The 26,735-nt window shown below is 29.0% G+C and overlaps 3 protein-coding genes across 6 annotated transcripts in view; 2 read left to right on the top strand and 1 right to left on the bottom strand.

Annotated features, from left to right (window-relative positions):
- Positions 1 to 1,828: 1,828 nt before the first annotated feature.
- LOC126748684 (zinc transporter 2-like) lies at positions 1,829 to 7,510 on the top strand. The gene is made up of 7 exons (XM_050458063.1): positions 1,829 to 2,147; positions 2,211 to 2,422; positions 2,492 to 2,602; positions 2,655 to 2,955; positions 3,012 to 3,180; positions 3,883 to 4,123; positions 6,716 to 7,510. Exons 1-7 carry the CDS (start codon positions 2,119 to 2,121, stop codon positions 6,853 to 6,855), a joined length of 1,203 nt encoding a protein of 400 aa, XP_050314020.1. The 5' UTR covers positions 1,829 to 2,118; the 3' UTR covers positions 6,856 to 7,510.
- Positions 7,511 to 7,694: 184 nt separating this feature from the next.
- The window catches only part of LOC126748205 (facilitated trehalose transporter Tret1-like), a 34,950-nt gene continuing 15,909 nt past the window's right edge, over positions 7,695 to 26,735 (bottom strand). The window contains exons 1-4 of one of the 3 annotated variants that reach the window (XM_050457277.1): positions 16,215 to 16,253; positions 15,297 to 15,560; positions 11,968 to 12,081; positions 7,695 to 9,209 (exon numbers count right to left, since the gene is read on the bottom strand). In XM_050457277.1, the coding sequence (XP_050313234.1) occupies positions 7,938 to 9,209; positions 11,968 to 12,081; positions 15,297 to 15,560; positions 16,215 to 16,238 (1,674 nt within the window). In that variant the 5' untranslated portion in view covers positions 16,239 to 16,253 and the 3' untranslated portion in view covers positions 7,695 to 7,937. Of the gene's footprint in view, positions 9,210 to 11,967; positions 12,082 to 12,152; positions 12,311 to 15,296; positions 15,561 to 16,214; positions 16,254 to 26,735 lie in introns of those variants that run through there. The other 2 variants (XM_050457276.1, XM_050457278.1) reach the window with 2 other exon arrangements.
- LOC126748206 (DNA repair protein complementing XP-A cells homolog) overlaps positions 19,416 to 26,735 on the top strand; it is a 40,002-nt gene continuing 32,682 nt past the window's right edge. The window contains exon 1 of one of the 2 annotated variants that reach the window (XM_050457280.1): positions 19,416 to 19,512. Coding sequence is in view for 1 of the 2 variants with exons in the window: in XM_050457279.1 (XP_050313236.1) it covers positions 20,338 to 20,384 (47 nt within the window). In the remaining variant the exon portion in view is untranslated. Of the gene's footprint in view, positions 19,513 to 20,322; positions 20,385 to 26,735 lie in introns of those variants that run through there. The other variant, XM_050457279.1, reaches the window with a different exon arrangement.

Genomic DNA, 26,735 nt, shown 5'->3' with positions numbered 1-26,735 from the left:
GTGTAACACTTTTTTTAAATTTTATAACTGTTTTAATTTCTGTAGGCAATTTGTTATATTCTTTTGAAGCCTGATATATGGGATTATAAAGTTCTTGGTTAATTTTGCTAAATTTTTGATAAATAACATTATAAGATTCTTGTGGGTGTTAACCGATCATAATTAAATAATCATCATTTCAATATTCTGTTTTAACGTACATAAACTCCTTGAAATTCTGTCACACTATAGGAATGCCATACTAGAATCAAGTATATATTAAAGATATGATACAAAATAAGCATTGTAATTATTAAATTTGTTTTCATAGGATAAATAATTTCAACATCTATTATTGGTATTATTTTTTTTATAAATATGTGTAATATAAGTTCTTGTCCATAATTAGCTCTAAATATTTAATGGATTGAACTCTTTCTAGTTGCACATTATTTAATTTAAAATAGGGTATTTCATTACTTCATTTTTTTGTTTAAAGATTATGTACTTAATTTTTAATTTGAGTTTTTTACTTAATAACCAATTTGAGTAATTCTATAAATTAGAGTATAAAATATGATGCTTCTCTACATCAGGTGCAATAGTTAAAAACTAATATGATTATCTTTTATGTATTGACATAAAGACTCCTAAGTTAGATCTGTATTATAATAGAGCTAGATCAGAGTAGCAAGTACTTAATTTAGCTTATTATATTTAAGGTGTAATAAAGTTGTGAATATAATACAGACTCATATGAATTAAAATTAGAAAAAAATTTATTAAAATATTCTGATGAAAAAATTGTTACATGCATTTTAACAACTGCAGGGTTGACAGTGAGTGGTTAGCATTAATTTTTGATATGCACATTGTAAACACAATTACCTTGAAAAAACCATGTAATTATTTAATAGAACAATCCTTTAATCTTATAATTAAGTACTTTACTAGAAAAGTAAATTCTACATTAATGTCTCCTATACTATTGATCATAAAGAACTTGTTTGAAAATCTAATTGCAAGTGTGTATGTACTTTGAGAGTGATCTTAAATTTAATGTTCATTAGGAACAATTAAAGAACAAAGCTTGGATTGGATATAAGAAACACAAAGTTCTTTAAGGACATTAATAGTATTATAAAATTGTATAGTGCTCATGAGTAGGCAACATAAATCTAATAGAAAAGGTACAAAGAAGATTTCTTAGGTTCCTATAAATCAAAAAGCATCAAATTTTTTCAATATTGGGTCCTTGGAAAGCCAAGGATCATTACAATGTGTATTTTTTGTATTGGCTTAAAATACAAGGGCCTACAGCTAATAAATTATATCAAAATATTAGTTCTTAAAATAAAGCCATTCCCTCACATCAGTGATATTTCTGAATATTGTGGTTGTATGTAGTCTTAATGTCGAGTTTGTTATGCACACATATTTGTCTTTATTTTTATTTTTTATTAAATTTAATATCTGTTTTTGTTAGTATAACTACAATTTATTATTTATGCATTTGTTAGAGAGAATAAAATAATTAATTAATTAATTAAACTACCCTTTTAAGAGCATAATTAGATACAGTCCTTATCACAATAAAATATCAATTGCATATAACTTCAACTGCATGTTTAAAAAAAAAATAAAAAGTCGCTGCACTGCATTGATAGTTCATATCCCTCATTTTTTAATCCTATATAAATAAGAACATCTTGACTTGACTGAAAATTTTTTTTTCACTGTCTGTTGTCTCTCAGGCAATTTGTTATTTCTTTACTGATAAGAATACACATATGATGTTGTATGGAGGCTTTTTACTTATCTTCTTATTCGCTTGCTACATTTTTAAGTGCCTATTTAAACAAAATAATGTCATGAGTGATTGCCTTATAAAACTACACCTAAGTATTTACCCAGAATTGTTGATTTAACGACATTGTGATTCTATCAGTTGCCAGATAAAATTTAATGTTTTTATTGAAATCTTCTGAATAACTCGTGTACCAGGCTAAATAGTAAATATTACAGTCAGTGTGGGTTCGGGTGCACGCGGCTCGCGTTCTTATAAAAAATCAAACAAAATATGTATGTGCTTAGGGCTTAGCAAAATCACTCAGATAGCGCAAACAATCATTTATAGGCATGCATAATCAGGAAAAATTAAACATAACGTAAGTGCACAAGTTTCTGTGCAAAAAAAATCAAATGGAAGTCAAGTCAGGTTCAAATTTTAGTGCTTCGAACGGCAATAACAACTATGGAGCCGTCACCGGGAGAACCAACAGGTTACCAAGCAGTTCATCACCAAGAAGGATTATTTATTGTGTTCATGGTAAACCGAGTGATGGATGTTGTAAAGTTTTGGAAGGGGAGGTGATTGATGTTGAACAGCCAGCTGAAGAACTTAATACTATTACCAGAGAAAATACGGATACCACTGACTTAGGTGAGTCTTAAGGAGTTTTTTATTTTAGTTACATTGAGTTGTGATTCTTTGCTTCTCTAAATTTACCAGTAAATAAACATTGCCACATTTCCAAAGTGCCAGAAGTAGACAGAATAGCAAGAAAGAAGCTCATCATAGCCAGTGTCTTATGTGTAGTATTTATGATAGCAGAAGTCATAGGTAAATAACTATTTACACTATAATGAACTTGTAAGTAAATGTCCCTTTTCAGGTGGCTATTTATCAAATAGTTTAGCAATAGCATCAGATGCAGCTCACTTGCTAACCGATTTTGCCAGTTTCATGATCTCTTTATTTTCCCTTTATATGGCAAACAGACCAAAAACCAAAAAAATGTCCTTTGGATGGTACAGAGCCGAGGTTATAGGGGCTTTAACATCAGTTTTAATGATCTGGGTCGTAACTGGAGTTCTTGTATATATGGCAGTCCAGAGAATTATACATGAGGATTTTGAAATTGATGCTCCCATTATGCTTATCACTTCTGCCATTGGAGTTGCTGTTAATATTATGTGAGTTATTAGACTTAACATTGTATCTTTAAATGTTGATTTTCTTCATGAATTAGTATGGGGGTGTCACTACATCAACACGGCCATAGCCATGGAGGTGGCAGTCATTCACACGACAAAAGTTCCAAACAGAATATAAATGTACGAGCTGCATTTATACATGTTATCGGGGATTTTCTTCAAAGTGCTGGGGTCCTAGTTGCAGCTATTGCTATATATTTTAAGGTACGAAATTTCTGCATCAATCACATAGTGAACATTATGGTATATAAATATGGGAAGGCTCTTTTAAATTTGTTCTTGATCACACAAAAAGCATTCTTACAGGTTTATTTAAAGATAAAAAATATCCATCAACTGACCTGTTTGCAGAGGCAAGATCGTTTTTCAAATTCGTTATATTTTTATAAATTCAGTAGTAAGACTTATGCAGTAATAAAATTTGCCAAAAAAGACCTGAGGTACTTATAGCAACAAGTATTAATCCCTTTCCTTCACGTAAAATACATTTTTCATTTACTAAAAGGTCTCTGGTTTATAAAGCACCAAAAATTTACAATATTATACCTGTTGAATTTAAAAGAAAACCCTATTTCAAAATTAAATCTTGCATCCTCTTAACAAGTCTTTGCTTTCCCAAATTAAACACTTGTAATTCTCCTTTTGCTTTTATTTTTCCTGTGCTTCCTTACTCTTTTATGTTTATCGTTTTTCTCCTTTATTTTAATGTAATTAAATTATATAAGGTACTATTGCTATCTTGTAAGTATAGTACTATTTAAACACTTATTTTATTTTGTGTGAACTAAATGTATCCATATATAATAAACAAATACTTACAAGTCCATCATGTTTCCAATTACATTTATACAGCTGCCTTTTATTATTATATTATTATTAGTATAAACCACTTATTTATTTTTTTAGCCTCAATGGGTAATAGTAGATCCCATAATGACGTTCGTCTTCTCAGTATTTGTCCTAATAACCACCTTTGCAATTATAAAGGACGCACTGATGGTACTTATGGAAGCTCTGCCTAAAGGCATAGACTTCGAGGATGTTATGAAAATTCTCACTAATATTGAAGGGGTGAAGAGAGTTCACAATTTGAGAATATGGGCACTTAGTTTGGATAAAATTGCTATGTCTGCACATGTGGCTATTCGTAAGTAATGAATTTATTTGTTTTCTTGGTGAAAAAAGGGTGAAATGAGGAAAATTATATATATTAGAAGTGGTGTTTTGTGGGTAAATTGCTGAGGACAACTGTTTGTTTCTAACCAACGTTTCTAATTATATTTAATTCACATTTCGAATTAAATATGAAAAAAAAGTATTTATTGCATTTATTATAAACGTACATGTCCCAAGCAACACACGATAGTTAAATAAACTTTTATTTTAGGTGTAAATTTTTGGTTGGATTTTATCTATAAATATCGGATAAAATGTCCGCGTGATATACGTTAAGGAATTTAATATTATGTTTATCTAATTCACGTTTAACAAGAAGGTTTATTACATGTTAATAATATACAATTATGATTTCATAAAAAGTTAAACGTTGAATATTTAATTATAGAGAACCAGTATAAAATCTTCAACCTAAACCTTATAAATAAAAAACAGGGTGTTTCGCACTTTACTCGAAAACTTTGAGGTTATATGAGAAAAGTGTGGGTACAAAAGTTACCAATTTTTTTTTTGCCAATAAGGAAAAAACCGGTTTTTGATTAAAACTACCCTTACCCCCCCACCCACCCCCACACAGCTTACCAGTAAGAAATTCTTTGCAAAATCACTGTTTTTCAGAACCTTTAAAAAAATAAATATAAATTATATTTATAAAAAAAAATAATTATTTATTTATAAATATTTTTTTTAGACAGTTGATAAAATTTTCAAAAATTACTTCAAGTGCCCAAAATACGGCTTAGAACGCATCAAAAACTACTACACTAAACAATAATTGACAATATCTTATACACTGAAAATTAAGTAAAATACCAGAAAATTAAAGTACAAATTATATACATATCTAATAAATGGGTGGTGTGTACATAGTGTTTTTTTCTGCGATAAATTGGTGGAGGCACCGGGAGGTGCAACGTTTAGTCCTCCCTTCGACCCAATTAAATTATTATAAGAAAATAGTATTTTAATACTTATTTTTCGACGTACAAGAAAAAATAAATTTTCACCAGTGGCGTCCATAAAAAAAAAATACACCACTGCATTTTTCTAAATAAATTTTCTTTTTTAAATCCTTGTGTGCTTTTGAATAAATTTGTATTCTTGAGTGGTATATATGTGATATCGGGGTCATTTCATCAAATATTTGAGGTGTAGCAATCGAGTATAAAAACTAAATATGTGAATCATGTGTCATTTTTTTTAAATGCCGAAATTTTCTCCTTTTCGTAAACAGAATAGTATATGATATACGTATATTTTACCGTTTATTAAATATGCCATGACCATATAAGGTATGATAAATATACCAAAACCAAAAAGTGACTAAAAAGTCGTTGAATAAATATATATTTAAGGATTATAATGTATGATGTTTTACTTGGTATGTGTACATACAAAAGATGTTATTCGCAAAGTGATTTCTTCTATAACACCTAATTACAATAAACAAAATCTACTACCGTATACTATACTCTACAATTAATAACACAACAATTAATATACACACATGAAAATACAATGTATGTATATTAATAACAGAAATACAGTATACAATATATGGGCCAGATCAAGAAAAAACAAACAACTTAAAACTGACTCAAACTGATTTTAAACTAGTCATAAACATATTTAAATCTACATAAAAATATATTAATTAAAATAAAAATATTACCCTATAAGCATTTTACAAGATTTTAAAATTTTAATGTATGTACACATGCACAAACACAGCAAAGTGAGGATAAATACGTTGGATTAATATGATCATACGTGTCACATCCATAGACAGAACGTATACATGAATTTTGGGCCAATTGAATTTTTTTTGGTATTCTGAATTTAAAAAATAATAATATACAACACCGCAGTAATATAATTGAGAGAAAAGTAAAGATTCAATCAACGTCATTTTGATATGCAGTGGAAGTAAACGTTTAAATGGATCAGACTGAATTTTTAAGTACACTAAAGAAAGTTTTTTTAAAAATATCTGACTCAAAATTAAGAGAATTATCAAAAATTAGGCCCAAAGTTCTTGCTCGCTTGACATCAGGAAGAATAGCCTTAGTAATATGCACATTGACAAAATTAAATGAGAAAATTTTTCTTTTGTACAATCGGATCCAATGATCAAACATACACTTTTTTGCATTTAACAAATCATCAAAAGACTGAGAGACCTATAAGAATCCTGAGGTCTGAAGGATGATAGAAGTTGAGTATCATCAGCGTAGATATGAACAGAGCAAGCGAACCTTAGAAGGGAGGTCAAAGGTATATAATAAAAATAAAAGGGGTACAAGAATTCTTCTCTGTGGTACCATTTAAAACAAGGATTGGCTCTTGTTCCATTCATTCCCCATAATCGACTTTCTCCCTATCGAGTAGGGCAATTTGGGAATCAGCATATCATGGTTTACTAGGTCAAAAGCTTTACTATAATATAGCTAGAAACAAATATTTCTCTTCAAAAAAAATTTACTCACAAAAAAAACGACTTCTAATTCACAATCTTTGGTCACCAATTAACAAGATTAAATTATATGTAGTTGCTGTTTTTTAGGTCCAGGAATAAATCCTCAAACCATCTTAATGGTAGCCACCAAAAATATCCATGATAAATACAACTTCTTCGAAATGACGTTGCAAATCGAAGAATTTGAGGATTTCATGGAAGACTGTAAACAGTGTCAAAACCCTTAGTCGTTCTTAAGTTTATTTTCTACCAATAATAGTATCAACGCCAATAAAGACAAAAACATTTTATATTAATTGCATATTTTGAATTTATTTACTTGTAATTCAAGGTTCTTATATAACTTCTCTCAGTTAGGTAATTATATACCATGATTTTTAATTTAAAAAAATACATAATGTAATTATGGATATTACTAATAATAACTTATGCAAGAGTTTAATGACGTTAGTTAAAATGTAAAAATAGTGAGAAAAACATATGCATTAAATATTTAATTTATATTCTAAATATACTACTTTAAGTCATATACATATTTTTAAGCCAATCCTTGTAAAAGTTTTTATTGGTATTTATGAAAGTGTAAAAATAACTAATTTACGTTAGAATTTATTAGTTGCCTATTTTAATTCTCGCATTATATTGGCGAACTAAGGATTTTTATTGCAATAATAAAAAAACCCTTTAAGGGCATTAAAGGTGGACTGTTTTAACACTCTGCTATTTCAGCTGATTGAAAGCTATATAGAGATCAAGTTTTATATAATTTATTAAGGTTTTTCAAATAGTTTTCCGTTATTGTTTTTATTTTGAGCATTGTATTAAGAAATTAATTTTTATTTGTGGAACTCTTTTAAGAAATAAAACCATATATTTATAACATACCATATTTTTTATTTTGACCCTGAACTGCTGTGTTCCATCATAAATATTTAATTTAATCGTTATTAAAATGTTATTAGCTCCTTTATTTTTATTACGTGCATTTATAAGCAAGGATACAATGATGGAAACGATTATGTTTTTGCAATGGCATATGTTACCGTTTTGGAAATAAAACCACACGTTTTACTTGGTAAAAATAATTATATTATATAAAAATATATTCATAATAAATAACATTGTGTCTTTGATAAGTATATACAATAATAATTAAATACTAAAAATGGACTATTTATTGCTAAATCTACAACATCTCGATCTAATATTTCACATCTAAAATACTATCAAGAGAATAACCTATATTCCCTATGAGATTCTCAATTAAATTACATTTAAACTTAAATTTTAAATCAGTCAATCAGTTTAATTAAAAACTAGATGGCATTGGTTTTAAGTTCGCCACGGAACTCATTCTTCTCACTTTGATTCCGGCCAATTTCCTTTCAATATCGGCTAAGCTTTGGCCTCTTGTTTCTGGTACGAAGAAAATGGTAAACAACAGTGACAAAAATACTATAGCACCAAACAGCCAAAAGGTAAAGTGGTAACCGATGCAGTCGGGCAATAATAGGAATGTTTTCGTGACAATAAAGGTGCAGGTCCAGTTGAAACCAGTTGCAACTGAAGCTGCCGGACCTCTGATCCTAGCTGGTAAGATTTCTCCCATCATTAGCCACGGTACTGGTCCAAATCCTAAAGAGAATCCTAATACGTATATAATAAAACTGGCCAGCGGTAGGAACCCTAAATATTGTACATCCAGCTTCATTGCATCCTTTAGGAAAAAGTAAGCACCAAGGACTCCTAAGGAAAGCACCATCGATACAGCTGAAATGTATAGTAGAACTTTTCTGCCTAGTTTATCAATAAGCACAGCTGCTATAAATGTAGAGATGAAATTCACAACTCCGACTATGGTGGTTGAAACAGCTTTATCAATGCTTGATCCAGACTCTTGGAAAATTTTAGTGGTGTTGAAGATGACGGCGTTAATACCGCTGAATTGTTGGAACGCCATTAGGCCCAATACAATTCCCATCAGTTTTAAATTATTCAATGAAAATAGAATTTTAAGACTCTCCCAAGTACTTTCCTGAGTTTCATTCTCTTCCTCATAACTCTTCTTTAGTTCATGATACTCTTTATCTATATTCGTTTTTTGTCCTCTCAACCACTGCAGAGCCTGCTGCATCTCATCCTCTTTACCCTTAGATATTAGGAACCTAGGGGTTTCTCTTATCACCCAAAATACTATCACAAAGGGAATGGACAGGAGCACACCCACCATAGCCAAAGCTCTCCATTCCCAAAAGGTACCAAATAAGTAGCACAGTAATATTCCAATATTACCAAAAGCAGTTGGTAACAACCCTAAGGTACCCCTAACTTCAGGTTGAATCGTTTCTGCTAAGTAAACAGGCAGGGTTAGCGACAATATTCCAACGCTTACTCCGGATACTATTCTGCTCACGTACATGTAAATGTAGTTTTGTGCAAAGTAGTTAACAAGGAACGCTCCTAGGAATAGTAGATCTGTTAGTAGGATAGTCCATTTCCTTCCTAAGTTTTCGATTAGGAGACCTCCAAGGATTCCGCCACCTAAGGCACCCAATGGCATTAGACTTGTTACCCAGGACATCTGAAATAAAAGACGATATTATTAGACTAAATGTGTTTTGATGATGGAGCAGTTTGAATAGATAGTTTTCTGATTTTTTAGGTTTTAACAAGGGGAATATTTGATTGGCCTCAAAATTAACCTTGAAATTTGTTAGATTTCTGAAATTAGACATTTTCTTTTAGAAATTTTACAATTTTACAAGAGTATGAAATAGTGAAAATACTATATACCGGGTGGTGCGTCGCCGAGCGGAACATAGAAAATCCCATGTAAATTTTAAGGGGGTCAACACAGAAAAAATGTAAGATAACTTTTTGAAGAAACCAATCTGGCAAACCCTTGTGCAAAGTTTCAAAAAATTTTAATAAGCGAATCTTGAATTATTCAATTAAATGTAATTGCAAAATTAGCAAATTTTCGGTTCAGGTAAAACCATACTCCAGCCACCAGTAAACAATTTCTTATAAGGCTTTGTCAAATCTGACGTACAGCCGAATACAAGAAATGTTTTTTTTTTCGTTTTATCAATCTCACAACCATACATTCATTGATTTATTGACACTTTTCCTCACGTTTTTGAAGGTGGTAGACAATGGTAGAGTGAAAACATCTTGTCGGACTTGCATTGTCTTATTTATTTAATGTAACACGACGTTTCGGTTGGTAAGTATCTCCAACCGTTATCAAGTGTAAACTGTTATTATTAAACTGTTACATTAAATAAATAAGACAATGCAAGTCCGACAAGATGTTTTCACTTTTCCTCACGTCAGTGACAATATTCATTTTACTGGTGCCCGTTTGGTTTTACCTGAACCGAAAATTTGGTAATTTTGCAATTACATTTAATTGAATAATTCAAGATTCGCTTATTAAAATTTTTTGAAACTTTGCACAAGGGTTTGCCAGATTGGTCTCTTCAAAAAGTTATCTTACATTTTTTTTATAAAATCTACAGGGAAGCCAATAATTGACCCCATTAAAATTTACATGGGATTTCCTATGTTCCGCTCGGCGACGCACCACCCGGTATAAGTTCAGTATTTTATAATAAACTTCGATGCACGCCATAAAGCGAAACGATACAACGTTGCCGCATCTTACACTCTTTTAATATAAAATTATTAAAAACACACTGGTAATACCGTGAAAAATAATTGGATTACTGATGAATGCGGTTCTATTGGCAACGGTGCCGCCAGATTCAGGTCTTAGAGTAAAATAAGTCTCGGCGATTCCTTAAACAGGGGTCCGAGCCAATTTGAAATATTTGAAATATCTGAAATATGACTGGCGCTTTCGCCAATTATTAAGAATTATTTCAACTCGCACCGAGGTGCGGATTTGTTGTGTTGAAATATGCGCCTTCACCAATCTATTAGTATTATTATTTCAAATTGTCCCAGACGTAGGTTTAGGGTTTCTTAGATTCACTCGCCTGGAATGTATATTATGCGATGTGATTTTATTAAATTTTGGTAGATAAGAACTTTGTGTTATTTGAGTGTTGAAAGCGTATTCGGAAAGCGGTTTTGTTTTGTTTTATTTGGGTGGCATTTAGTGTTGTAGTAAGATGAATACGGTGTGGATGTCTTTGTGCCTTTTCTGTATTGCTGTAAGTAAATTATGTTTAATTACAGTTTGTTTTTTACTCCAGGGGCTATACCGGGTGGTGCGTCGCTGAGCGGAACATAGGAAATCCCATGTAAATTAATTAAGGAGGTCAATTATTGGCTTCCCTGTAGATTTTATAGAAAAAATGTAAGATAACTTTTTGAGGAGACCAATCTGGCAAACCCTCGTGCAAAGTTTCAAAAAATTTTAATAAGCGAATGTTGAATTATTCAATTAAATGTAATTGCAAAATTAGCAAATTTTCGGTTCAGGTAAAACCATACTCCAGCCACCAGTAAACAATTTGTTATAAGGCTTTGTCAAATCTGACGTACAGCCGAATACAAGATGTTTTTTTTTTGTTTTATCAATCTCACAACCATACATTCAAAGTAAGACACGTTAACATTACTTTTATATCTAAACTTTTATTTAATATAACAATGAAGTTATATTAAATATATACATCTATTTTTTCGTCGATTGAATAATTCATACTTGTTTTCAAATATCGACTGTCACTGATTTATTGACACTCTTCCTCACGTCAGTGACAATATTCATTTTACTGGTGCCCGTTTGGTTTTATCTGAACCGAAAATTTGGCAATTTTGCAATTACATTTAATTGAATAATTCAAGATTCGCTTAATAACATTTTTTGAAACTGCAAGGGTTTGCCAGATTGGTCTCTTCAAAAAGTTATCTTACATTTTTTCTATAAAAAGTACAGGGAAGCCAATAATTGACCACCTTAAAATTTATATAGGATTTCCTATGTTTCGTTCGGCGACGCACCGACGAAAGTTTTTCAACCATACAAAACAAGGCTTATTTGTAAAAATACTGTATTGTCTTCAGTAGCTTATAGCCACAAATACCCAAAACACAAGTTAAATGTAAAGATTTTTGGGTCAATCAATTGACTATTATTTATACATTTTAATTGGCTATATTGTTATGTTTATTAGATTTAAGAGCCGAATAAATAGAACGATTAATCAATTTCCAAGTAAGGTCTATGGAAATTATGTCCTTACTATAACAAAAAAACTGAGTCATTAAAAATTGGTTAATATAATTTTAAAATTTGCTCCAAGTACTTTTTCTTTACTTTTTGGCCTTATAAAAATTCAATTAATTAAAAAAAAAATTAAACTTACCTCAACTTTACTAAGTGAAAAATCCCTTTCAAGAGAAATAGATGCTGGTGATGTATAGGCTGAACAATATCCAATAATCATTGATACCCAAGACACTGCTATGGCGGTAAGTAACTGTAACAACGAAAAAAAAACAGTTTTATTAAATTGCATTCATGTTATAAATAAAGTAATGATATTCGCACCTGAGACCATGTACATTTTGGTTTTGGTTCGGTTTCAGGCAATGAAAAAGTGACATGTGTATCGGCACGCACTAAAACACGCATTGTTCAGACTTTATGAAACGTCTAGACGGCACCGATCTTGTTTTAATAAGAAAAATTAATTGTTCGAATCGACTCGACTATTGATTAAACCGATTATATTTGCGAGCTCAGTTTTATAACATGTCCATTTGCCCCCTCTAACTTGAACTTTTTTAATTTTTTATTAGGTATTCATCACACGACATTATTTCGTCCTTATAGTATTAATTTCGCCCATAACACCATTCGTGCGATTTTATTGATATCCCGACTTCCAGGCACTTAATATTCAAACGAATACTGACGTTGAACTGAGTATTTTCAATTAGGATGTGATCAGTGGAAACTACCCCAGGAAATATTTGATTTCTACTTCCTTGTGTAGGTTGTGACATTGACGCGTTGTTTTTCTTGGATAATTGAATGATTACGTAGAAAGAAGTTGCTTAATAAATAGTTTTTAGGTTTTACCTGTTTGCGATATCAAATGGTGAAGACTATTGTAAAGATCGATATTTAAAAGATGAAAACTTAAAAAAAAATGTTTTTTCAAAAACTCATTATTTCGGCACAATCTATTAATATGTTTTGCAAAATAAATTTGTTATGATCGGTGTGACGCAAGAAATACAGCTCACATTAAAGTAAATATTTATTGTTGAATTGAAAGTGATATACAGGGTTTCCCAATTCTATTTATACATCACGATTTTTTCCGCCTTAATATGATATGAGAAAAAAGTGCAAAGTAAATTTTCACTCTGCATTGAATTTTACGTAAAAAATTTATAATACACTATACGTCAAATATTGATGGTTTTTGAGATAATTGCTTATTATGATGATATTATTTAATTCTTATTCAATCTACTATTAAAACAGTTACAAACGATAAAAAAACTTGATACAGGCACATGTAATTTTATTTTTTAAATTTCTTAGCTCTTTAGTGTAAACTTGTCCCTTTAAATATCCACACAATAAAAAAATCTAGCGGTGTTCAGGTGATCGGGCTGGCCACCTGACAGGTCCTCTATTTCTGATCCAGTATCTTCCAAAGCTAGTGTTAAGAAAATTTGATACAATCAACGAGTTATGAGGTAAGTCCATCATTTTATAGTCACAAATTACGTTGTTACGCTAGAGGAACTTCTTCCAGCAGCGTTGGAACTTATTCAATAATTTAATCAAAATTTGACGTATTAAATAAAGAGTCAAAATTTGGTAAAATATACAGGGCGTTCCTGTACAAAAACCTTGTTTTTGAGACACTCTGTACATTCACCAAAAATTGTAAAAAAAATTTGCATTTCCAAACAAACACTTTTTATCTTAACTTTTTCTTTTCATATCATATACAGGGGCAAAAAAATCGTGTGTAAATAGTTTTTTTCTCAAAAAATCAATTGATGTATGTGGAATATCACACGTATATAACATGGAATATCAGCTTTTTAAGCCCAAAATTGTATATGTATACAGGGTTATTCACGACATACGATACGGAATATTTTGGTTAAACTTGGGAATATTAGAGGCGTTCCAGAATATTTTTTTAAATTATTTTTATGACATACAGGGTGTTTCAAAGTGCAGAAACATATCAAAGTTCTGTTTTTTTTTGGTATATAACACCTTATATTTTATTTTATTTTAGATTCTACAACGTAAATAAAGGTAGATTTTATTAAGGTTTATTCAGCCTAAACATGAAAGTTTTCGAGATATTTTATTTTGTGAAAATACTGAGACAATTTCAATGATAAATTACTACTAAATAAAATTAAAAAAGTTACTACTAAAGTTTAAATTATTATAGTTTTTATAAGGCAATAAGTTGCTTAATTTAAACGGAACACCCTGTATTTTATATCACCATTAAATGTGACAACGAATTCGTTTTCAAATGTAATAATGGCTTCCTATACCTAAACTTTCAAATTTTCATGAAAATTACGTTTTTTAAAATACATGTTGATTTTTTGCTATTTATTCTTAAGTAATTTCTTAAATGCCATCAAAAGTGGCTGTGGTGCTAATTAAATGGTCATGATTTAGAGAATATTTTGTAATTGTTATTTTTCTTTAGTATAATGTATTATAATGGTCAGTTGAAAATAGATATATTGTTAATACAGTTTTAAATTGTACCTATCGCTATTCTACTATCTATTGTGTTGCATGCTGTAATCAATTATAATCGGGTATTTCATTTAAACTTAACCAAGCCATAACTTAAACCTGATTACCCGCCACAAATTAGTTACTTTTACATACAAAAAAATGCATAAAACAATAAAAAAATTACAGAAGAAAATAACGACATGTCATTTTGTTATCACCTACTATGAAATATGTATTATGTTTTAAGTTTTAAAAAATCCGCATTTTAAATATGGCTTTATAAAAATGAGAAGTTTAGGTATATCTTATTAAATTTAAAAAAGAATTCATTGTCACATTTATTGGTGATACAAAATACACGGTGTTCCATTTAAGTTAAGCAGCTTATTGCTTTGTAAAAACTGTAATAATTCTAATTTTTGAACGTCCTATATAAAATAGTAACTTTTTTACAAATAAAAATGCAAAATTTAATAGTATAGTGTAAATATGGTAAAAAAAGAGAAAACACTAGTAAAGGAATTTTTTATTGGAATTGTGTTAGTATTTCACAAAACAAAAAAATATATCGAAAACGCACATGTTTAGACTGGGTAAACCTTAATAAAACCTACCTTTATTTACGATGTAGAATCCAAAAATCAAATAATATACACAGGGTGTTGTATTTAAAAAAACATAACTTTGATATGCTTCTGCACTTTGAAACACCCTATATGTCATGAAAATAATTTAAAAAGATATTTTTGGAACGCTTCTGATAATCCCAATTTTTTTTGTTTACCCATAATAACCCTGTACATCATTACTTCTTCTACTTAAACGTTACTAAAGAAAAAGCACCTTCTTTAGAAGTCTTCTTGTTCAAAGCCTGTATCACCAAAAAAAAAGATTCATAACCTTGCCCTCGATGCACTTTTTAGGAAACAACAATGAGAAACTCTTCACAAAACTCACCTGCATCTTAATATCTCCCAAAGCCACTTTGGTTTTCGGTTGTGGCAACTCCGGCACTTCATAACTGTCATCCTTCTCCTTGTTGTCCTGCAACGGTTGGATTTCAGGTATTGTCATCCTTAGATTTTCGTCCAAGTTCATCCTTCGCGAGTTGTAAATTGTGGAGTTCGACTGAAAATCGCCAAGAGAGGAGAGGTTCGTGGCAGTGGTGCAGGCAGAAATGCACGGAGTGTCCTGCGAGGGCAACCTTTGATGTTGGCCATTCTGTAAACAATAGACTCTTGGTTATTATCAGGGGACCTCGCGGGTCAAAGAAAAATACTCATTATTCCAGATTCGGTGTTTGTTGCCAGCCTCGTGAAAGAGATAAAGACCGTTTTACGTCACTTATGGGGTTATTTTTCTTTTGGATTTGTGAAAAGGTCAACCCCTTTTGCTTTTAATTAATTTCCAGCTTGTTCTGGTTTACTAAACGACATAATCATATTGTTTTTGCATGCCAGATCCGATAATGCATTAACGCATTTTGCACTTTACTTATCATAAGGCGCAATTATTTGTAAGCAATATTACGTAAGAGCACACAAAAAACTCTTCCCTCTTCATTTTAATTGCCTATCATACTTTACCCAATGAGGTTCTGCTGTAGTCACATAATATATTAAAAAATATTCACCATTTTTGAGAATTTTTATATTTGAAATCAATATGGTATAGTTAAAGCAGCATCATTTTCGCAGTCCTTGATGGCAAATAAGCTTCCGTTCGCGAACTGGATCGTAAATTTATACGTTAGCCATAAAAAAATCGATTTTAATTATCTCAGTAAATTTAACGTGAAAGGCCATCTAATTAGGATCGCATAGCTGATCGCTAATTACCGTGATTAACTTTTGTTTTAAAAATAAAATCACTTACTTTCGTTTCACTGTTAATGCCCATTATAAAAATTAGAACAATTTCAAACGCCACCACTTTTTAGAATAAATCATCGTTCTTGGTCAATCAAAAACAATCGCTTAGAAGCGAAATAAAATTCGTAATCACTTAGTGGCACGTGTATGTTGTTTTTTGTATGGCTCATATAAGGGGTTGCGCAAATTTTTTACAATCATAACAAGTAGGATTTTGTTTTGCGTTGAATGTATAAGAAGTGAGGTTTTCTGATAACTGACTTTTAAATTCACAATAGTAATACATAATTTAAGTAACATCCATCACAAACAGAATCACAGAACATGATTAGGTAATAATAACTTGACCCAGGAATTTGCTATAAGATTTAAAAAGCTATGGCTTCAATTATTTCGGATGTTTTTCCAAAAGAAATATTTTCACTCATTTCCTTCCCCCTTGATAAATTATTACTTAATACAAGAGATGTTAAATAATGAATCATACAAGAGATAATTTTCATTTATACCACTTTGACAATTTATTAATGATTGGAGAATATAAATCAAAATGTTCCTTTGTCAGTAACTAACTAAAAATATTCAATAAAAACGTTTATTTCGAAAAATATCTGGAAATATATATATATATTCATTGTAAATTGATTGAATTCACTCAACTGCCTAGAAAAAATTAAATTATTCTTCCAGGCAACTAAACTGGAAACTGTTACAGTCCTTTTTTTTTGTTTAAGGGTTCAATGCACTAAAAAACCTTCCAGGAAGTTGACTTGTAGCCTCTGTGAGGTGGTTGAGTAAATCAACTACCTGGAAGAAATTAAAATATTCGTCTAGGCAGTTGAGTCAGTTACACTCTTTGTTCACTGTGAGATGATTGAATTTATTCAACTGATTGTTTTCTAATAAGAATATTCTTTTCCAGGATTTTGTAGGATTAGTTCCTGAGGTCTTGGACTTTGAAGTGAGTGGAAACAATCTTCTTACTCACCACTGCTTAAAAGCTGTAATCTTTGTGTAAATTTTATTTAAACTGGTTTAAACTTTATCAATATTTGTTAAGAATATTCTCCTGAATATTATGCTTTTTATTTCATGAAAATAGCTCCAATAGTTCTTGAGATCTTGGACTTTGAAGTGAATGATCACTTTGAAGATGAAATATTTTTCTTAAACACCACTGTCTAAGTAAAATTTTGTTAAAGTTTGAATAATTAATCAATACTCAACTGCTTATAGAAATAATCAATTCTTAATCAATATTCAATTGCCTGGACTATAAAAATCATGAATCAATACTCAACTGCAACCAAATCACTTAACTGAATATTATGCATCTGATATTCTCAGATGTTCTTCATGTGAAAAAATTGATTTCACGTGAAAAAAACCAGAGAGGTCAGTTCTAGGTTAGGGACTGTCTTTGAATATTAAACCGATCTTAGTAATACCCATAGTGACTTCAGGCAATGACATGTTTTAGATTATATTTTGTCCTGGTGAATATCCTTATCTTAAACTTAAATAGAATTGTTGTTGGTCTAGTTGGTTTGAAATGTTTAGATTTGTATCTATATAGAAATAGAAGCACGACTTGCACAGTAGCTTCAAATGAGACCTGTGACTGTATTAATGTAATATCAGCACCTAATAAGATCAGACATGTCGTCAAGTTATTTGATTTATATGTAATTGATGCATGAAGTTGATTCTTGGACCGGACATGCGCCGTGGAGATTGGTTTGTCTTCTTTAAAATTCGAAGTAATCTGCAAATTAATTACATCTATGGTGAATAAGATTTGACTGCTGAACGAATGCGGTGAAAATAAACTTAGCTACAATTCAACATAATATTACTACAAATAGTCCACTTATTAAGCAAAAGGTGCTTCAGGAAGTAATCAAAATGTTCTTTTCGGAAATCACATAAAAGGTATAATTTTTAACTATGACTTGAATTATTTCTAATATTTAAAAAAAATAATACGTTTTTGTTGAATATTTCCCCAAGTCACTTACAAGAAAATATTTCCTCTATTCTCTACATGAATTATTTCTAGAAATTTGCTTAAATAGAGGGGTTCAAGTAAAGTGCCGAAAAAAACTATCTGTGATAGACATTGTTTCGAAATTATTGGGTCCTGTCATTTTTTTGGTTGATATTAGACATAAATTGCCTATTTCGAACCTACTAGTCATCGAGATATATAATCTAATAACCTTGTTGAATCTACACTGGAATAAAACTTTTGTAAATCTAACGGACTGGATTTTGAATTCTTCAGAGAACATTCTTACCATACATGAGAATGTGAAAGATTTACATAAATGTCCTAAAGGTAAAAAGTTGGACCTTCTAAATAGTTTGGAAATAACAAAAGCCAAGAACCACCAACTGTGTGAATGACACTTTTAATTTGGAAAGTCACTTGATTTTTATCAATTTTGACTACACAGGTACGCGGTTTGAGTCCTATATTTAATTCCAAACCTTTTTTTTTATTTTCATAATATTCGTTATTTTATTTTATGCCTTTAAATCTAAGCACAATTTGTTTTGTTTATATTTTAACTAAACTTTAATTTTTACCCTTGACTTAAACTTACTTTCTTTTTTATTAGTGATTACACAAGGTATACATTAATTAGTTTGTAATTTTAGTGTAAAGTAGGTTTAACTAATAAGTGTTGGTAAAGCTTATAATTCCTGTTCCGTTCTTACAGTGCATACATCTGATGTAGTACAGGCGAAACACGTGTGATTCTTTTACCCTTATATTTCAATATATTTAAGACCTGTGACTTGGGAGTTTAATTTACTACTGTTTGAAAAAGCTATATTTAGTTAATTTCAAATGTTAATATTTGGTTCATTGAAAAGTCTCACACTGTTTCAATTCATTAGACATATTTCACAAAGCGTTAATTTATATAGATTTAACAAGAAAGGGTGTGAAAATTGTTTTTACTCCTTTTACATGGGAACTAAAGTCCGTTTCGATTTAATTTGACACTAAATTCAAAACATTTTCATGACATATATAATAAGTTGTCAATAACAATTAATAGAACTCAATTCCCATGTAAACGTACTAACAGCAAATGTTGTCGAGTATATTTTATTAAATGATTTCGACGCGCATGCGTAACATCCCATGAATAAGATAAATATTGCTGCTTTCATATTAAATTTATGCAAATGCGTATGTGATAAGCCATTAAACTAGAAATGTAAATATAGATAATGTAATACTAATTTAATTATTGCTAGTTCACGTGATGATTTAGGCTAATATTTAACCGGTAAGCATAAAAGTTATACTTGTTAACGTTAAAAAATCGAAACAGACCCTGAAAGTATCGGTAAAAATACGACAAATTTTATACATAATATTTACATAAATTTTCTGATAAGGTTATTTTGATCGTTAATATTCAAAATATTTTTGGCAGTTTAAAAACAATAACATGTGAGGCTAAAGTAGCGATAAAGACTTGCCTGTAATAAAAATATAATTTGCTTTTTTTGAAAACTAGATACGCGGAAATTAAAATGGAAAAATGGCTTTTTCAGAAAGATTTTCGATGACATCACAAAGTCTGCAAGGGCTCTTTCATGTAATAATTTTACAAATGTTACACTGCAAATTTTGATGTAAAAAATCTATCGCTCCTAGCAAAAAAAGTCCCGGTTAAAATTCATAAATTGACAACTGTCGAAAAAATTCAAACTAGATGTATTCAATTTGGAATTTTGAATTTACAGTCTGTTGGATGTAGATGTATTTTTGGAATAGACAACAACTTAATTGCTCGAATGATCACTATGTAAATTTTCCTTTTAAATCCCAAGTATTGCCCACAGAATATGGCGTTGCCCAATTGCCATCTTTGCTATTTCTGATGTTTAGTAATGATTTATCTCAATGGTTAGACCTTTTTTCCTTTTCAGGTCAATTTGCAGACCATACTTCAATTATTATAAAAAATAAACAATTTTCATAGGTTGTTGGAAGTTGAAATAGTAGGTCAAACAATTTCTCATTATGGTGCAGCATGAATGGTCAAAATAAACAGACAAAATTATTTGTTTCCACAAAGCGTCCTTATTAGAACTGAACAAAAACAATGAAAGTTGAATCTGACAGAAAATTTTGGCAACAGGGTGTTATGTGGTAAATAATCTCCTTAAACAAGTTAATAGAGAGGTGCTCATTAAGTATATACATGCATGTATCCAAAGCAAACTGGTATACAGTATAAGGAAGTTCTTCTGAGGTTAATAGGCTTTTAATTTTGCAAAAACAAATAATGCGCTGCATGGATAAAGCTGACATATTATCTGATGCAGCTCCCTTATTTAAGAAATATAGCATAATGACTAATGATTAATCAAAGGGGCAATTTATAAAAGTATAATGAGTAATACTTTTATAAATTGCCCCTTTTTTTATAGAAATAATTTGTAATACTTTGCAACTAATTTCCAAATCAACTCAGGTATACAAACAAAATATATTAACAACCTCACTATGGTTAAATATAACAGATCTCACTAGCAAGGAAGTACCATGTAACATGGTAATAAAAGCCTAAAATAAACTACCATACCAAATAAAATCTACTATAAAATTCTAATACTTAAAGTATTTGTCGAAAATCCCTTATATTCCCATAATCAGTACTTTGAATCGGTGTTAGGCCAGCAGTGATAATGCGTGTAACCAAATTTTAATAATTATGAATTGAACTATTACGTGTTTGATTTTAAGCTGTATGACTTTGACTCTTATAGACGTAAGTTTGATTTTATTCTTTTTTTCTTGTTGTTGGAATCTTTGTACGATGAAATAAAATAAATAAATAAATAATTAAGCGCGCGCTACCCGGCGCCTCCGCCAAAAAAAAGAAAAAGAAAAAAAACACACACATGTTTACATTGACTTTCTAGAACATTAACCTGATTTAAAATACATACGTCGAAAGGAAAATTATGTTGACAGGCGCATTGAGTGTGCACTGCACTATATCCCGGTTTATTTTTAAAAATAAGAATTTTCCAGAGAGTCGGGCGCCAAGCCAAGAATCTATTTTCTTGGCTTTCGAAATGAATTTTCCTCATAACATTTTTAATGAATGAATGTGTCATATGAACTAATACACGACTTTACAACAAACAAATATTACTTACCAAAAAAATATATATATATTTAAATTAATTTTTTAAACACTTACTTACGGAATATTTATTGACCCAATCAGTTTACGCGTAATAAAACCGACCATTGCGCGTAGAGTTCAGGTGATAATCTGCTCTTTTTTTATTAATCATCGGTCGTGCTGTTTAATCAATTAATAAAGATAAACGGGCAAATTACATATTTGTTTATAGGGCCACAAATCTGCCTTCTCGCGAGTAATACGTATATACTGATTGCGGAAGTTCAATGTTAAGAGTACAGAGGACGCCAAGCGTGTGCGCATATATCGATGTATCAAAAAAAAATCAATTCTTACAGAGAGAAACTTTAGTAATAGAGTTTCTGCATTAAATCTTAACATAAACAATTTCTTAAAAAAAATTGATTCTTATTTTTTCCCGGACTTTTTAGTAAGTTTTTCCAGCTAAATTATTGCTTACTTTTCTAAGATATTGCATTTTTTATTCCAGGCAGCTTAATTACTGAGCAGAATGAATTAATTTTTAATGCTTTTTTTCTAAAAAGTTAATTTTGTTTCCAGGCAATTAAAAAAGTTTTTTAGACATTTGGACTCCAAAAACCAAGTTATTTTTTTTCCAATTTCCTAGTAATGCCAGTTCAAAATCTTTAAAAAACGACAGTAACTTAAAACCAAAAAATTGAAAATTTAAATTTTTAGACCACGACTGCCTAGAAAAAAGAAAAAAATATGTATTTTAATTTTTGTTATAGATTTTTCATAAATTTTTTAAAGGTGGTCTTGCGAATTTTCTGAAAAATATTTTGAGAATTATATTTAGACATAATATTTTTATTTTTAATTTAAACAATACTGCGACTGCCTGGAAGAAATAAATAATTCATATATTTTTATTTTAAAACAAAAAACAAGAAAAACAACTTGAAGAAACAAAAAAAAAATGAATTTTTACTTTTTATTTTTGTTCCATTCACTTATTTTAATATCAATTTCAGCTGAAGTCAAGGCTCTTATAATTGTGAGAAATTTAGGTGATTTTGACAATTTTTCGATAATTAGATTTAGATAAAAATGTTTACAAGTATATTTTTTGAAAAAAAAAACAACTTGAAGAAATAGAAAAAAAACATTGTTACTTTCTCTTAATTCATTTATTTCAAGCCTCTTTCGGAATTTTGCAAACATTATTTTGAGAAATTATTAGATTATTATAATTTGTTACAATTTTATAAACATCAATTTTTAGGAAAAATTTAAAAAATACTGCTGCCTGGAAAAAAGAAAAAAATTATACATTTTAATTTTTTTTTCTGGATATTTAGTTAATTCTCTGAACCTTTTTCTACATAACAGTAAAAATTAACTTGAAGAAACTAAAAAAAAATATTTTTTAATTATTTTTTAATGCTGAAATTTTTATTCCAGGCAATTGAATTATTTTCTATTTAGTTTTTCGAATTTCTTATTAATTCCAATGGTTTTGCAAAAGCCTCACAAAATTACAGTAATCGCTTAAAAAAAAATTTCTAATTCAAAAATGTACATTTCTAAACCATGACTGCCTGGAAGAAAGAAAAAATTATGTATAAACGTTTTTTCTCTTCGATTTTTATTAATAAATTTTTTTATTCCAGGCAGCTGAATTATTTTGCACTTTTCCAGGCAGCTTCTTTTCAAAAAAGTAGATAATTTAAATTTTTTTTTCCAGACAGTTAAAGTAGTTCTTTTTCTTAAGTTTTTGGACATTTGAACTTTAAAAACCAATGAATTTTTATTCAATTTCCTAATAATTCCAGTTGTTTTAGGTTTTTGTCCAAAAACTGAAAAAAATAACAGCAATTTAAAACCAAAAAAATTAAAATTTATATTTTTAAAGCAAGACTGCCTAGAAGAACAAAAAATATATTAAGATATTTAACTATTTCTTTGAAATTGAAGTGGTTTTAGGAATTTTTTAAAACATAATTTTTTACAGTTTGTTCAATTGTTAGGGAAAAATTTTAAAATACTCAGACTGCCTGAAAGAATAAACAAATTTGTAAATTTTTACATTTTTTCTAAAAAACAAAAAAAAAATTATTATTAAAAATATTATATTATTTAACTATTTCTTTGAAATTGAAGTGGTTTTAGGAATTTTTTAAAACATAATTTTTTACAGTTTGTTCAATTGTTAGGGAAAAATTTTAAAATACTCCGACTGCCTGAAAGAATGAACAAATTTGTAAATTTTTACATTTTTTCTAAAAAACAAAAAAAATAACTTAAATAAATTAAAAAAAAAAGCATTTTTACTTTTAATTTTTTCTTCTATTCATCTCTTTCAAGTTTTATTTCAGTTAAATTTTTACATCAAGCCTCTTAATAATTTGGGTGATTTTGGGAATTTTTCTAAAAATAGTTTAAGAAATTATTAGTCTTAGATATGAGGCTATGAGTGCAATATCGGACTAACCCACAAAAATTCAAAATCGACTTTATTGTAGAACATTGTTCTACAATAAAGTCGTAGAACATTGTTCTACAATAAAGTCGATTTTGAATTTTTGTGGGTTAGTCCGATATTGCACTCATAGCCTCATATATTGTGATGAAAATTTAAAAAAATCAATCGGCTCCCTGGAAAAAAGAAAAAAACAGTAAACAGTAGCAATAAAAATCAAGTTGAAGAAACCAAAAATTTATTTTTTTTTTATTTCTTAATGCTGAAATATTTATTCCAGGAAATTGAATTATTTTCTATTTAGTTTTTCGAATTTCTTATTAATTCCAATGGTTTTGCAAAAGCCTCACAAAATTACAGTAATCGCTTAAAAAAAAATTCTAATTCAAAAATGTACATTTCTAAACCACGACTGCCTGGAAGAAAGAAAAAATTATGTATAAACGTTTTTTCTCTTCGATTTTTATTAATAAATTTTTTTATTCCAGGCAGCTGAATTATTTTGCACTTTTCCAGGCAGCTTCTTTTCAAAAAAGTAGATAATTTCAATTTTTTTTCCAGACAGTTAAAGTAGTTCTTGTTCTTAAGTTTTTGGACATTTGAACTTTAAAAATCAATGAATTTTTATTCAATTTCCTAATAATTCCAGTTGTTTTAGGTTTTTGTCCAAAAACTGAAAAAATAACAGCAATATAAAACCAAAAAAATTAAAATTTATATTTTTAAAGCAAGACTGCCTAGAAGAACAAAAAATATATTAAGATATTTAACTATTTCTTTGAAATTGAAGTGGTTTTAGGAATTTTTTAAAACATAATTTTTTACAGTTTGTTCAATTGTTAGGGAAAAATTTTAAAATACTCCGACTGCCTGAAAGAATGAACAAATTTGTAAATTTTTACATTTTTTCTAAAAAACAAAAAAAATAACTTAAATAAATTAAAAAAAAAAGCATTTTTACTTTTAATTTTTTCTTCTATTCATCTCTTTCAAGTTTTATTTCAGTTAAATTTTTACATCAAGCCTCTTAATAATTTGGGTGATTTTGGGAATTTTTCTAAAAATAGTTTAAGAAATTATTAGTCTTAGATATGAGGCTATGAGTGCAATATCGGACTAACCCACAAAAATTCAAAATCGACTTTATTGTAGAACATTGTTCTACAATAAAGTCGTAGAACATTGTTCTACAATAAAGTCGATTTTGAATTTTTGTGGGTTAGTCCGATATTGCACTCATAGCCTCATATATTGTGATGAAAATTTAAAAAAATCAATCGGCTCCCTGGAAAAAAGAAAAAAACAGTAAACAGTAGCAATAAAAATCAAGTTGAAGAAACCAAAAATTTATTTTTTTTTTATTTCTTAATGCTGAAATATTTATTCCAGGAAATTGAATTATTTTCTATTTAGTTTTTCGAATTTCTTATTAATTCCAATGGTTTTGCAAAAGCCTCACAAAATTACAGTAATCGCTTAAAAAAAAATTCTAATTCAAAAATGTACATTTCTAAACCACGACTGCCTGGAAGAAAGAAAAAATTATGTATAAACGTTTTTTCTCTTCGATTTTTATTAATAAATTTTTTTATTCCAGGCAGCTGAATTATTTTGCACTTTTCCAGGCAGCTTCTTTTCAAAAAAGTAGATAATTTCAATTTTTTTTCCAGACAGTTAAAGTAGTTCTTGTTCTTAAGTTTTTGGACATTTGAACTTTAAAAATCAATGAATTTTTATTCAATTTCCTAATAATTCCAGTTGTTTTAGGTTTTTGTCCAAAAACTGAAAAAATAACAGCAATATAAAACCAAAAAAATTAAAATTTATATTTTTAAAGCAAGACTGCCTAGAAGAACAAAAAATATATTAAGATATTTAACTATTTCTTTGAAATTGAAGTGGTTTTAGGAATTTTTTAAAACATAATTTTTTACAGTTTGTTCAATTGTTAGGGAAAAATTTTAAAATACTTCGACTGCCTGAAAGAATAAACAAATTTGTAAATTTTTACATTTTTTCTAAAAAACAAAAAAAATAACTTAAATAAATTAAAAAAAAAGCATTTTTACTTTTAATTTTTTCTTCTATTCATCTCTTTCAAGTTTTATTTCAGTTAAATTTTTACATCAAGACTCTTAATAATTTGGGTGATTTTGGGAATTTTTCTAAAAATAGTTTAAGAAATTATTAGTCTTAGATATATTGTGATGAAAATTTAAAAAAATCAATCGGCTCCCTGGAAAAAAGAAAAAAACAGTAAACAGTAGCAATAAAAATCAAGTTGAAGAAACCAGAAATTTATTTTTTTTTTATTTCTTAATGCTGAAATATTTATTCCAGGCAATTGAATTATTTTCTATTTAGTTTTTCGAATTTCTTATTAATTCCAATGGTTTTGCAAGAGCTTCAAAAAATTACAGTAATCGCTTAAAAAAAATTTTTAATTCAAAAATGTACATGTCTAAACCACGACTGCCTGGAAGAAAGAAAAAGTTATGTATAAACGTTTTTTCTCTTCGATTTTTATTAATAAAATTTTTTATTCCAGGCAGCTGAATTATTTTGCACTTTTCCAGGCAGCTTCTTTTCAAAAAAGTAGATAATTTCAATTTTTTTTTCCAGACAGTTAAAGTAGTTCTTTTTCTTAAGTTTTTGGACATTTGAACTTTAAAAACCAATGAATTTTTATTCAATTTCCTAATAATTCCAGTTGTTTTAGGTTTTTGTCCAAAAACTGAAAAAATAACAGCAATTTAAAACCAAAAAAATTAAAATTTATATTTTTAAACCAAGACTGCCTAGAGGAAAAAAAAATATGTATGTTAATTTTTGTTCCGGATATTTCACTATTTCTTTGAAATTAAAGTGGTTTTAGGAATTTTTCAAAACATATTTTTTATAC

The sequence above is a fragment of the Anthonomus grandis genome, chromosome 22 (assembly GCF_022605725.1).
Source record: "Anthonomus grandis grandis chromosome 22, icAntGran1.3, whole genome shotgun sequence".
Taxonomy (NCBI): domain Eukaryota; kingdom Metazoa; phylum Arthropoda; class Insecta; order Coleoptera; family Curculionidae; genus Anthonomus; species Anthonomus grandis.
This window is presented reverse-complemented; position numbering and strand designations above follow the sequence as displayed.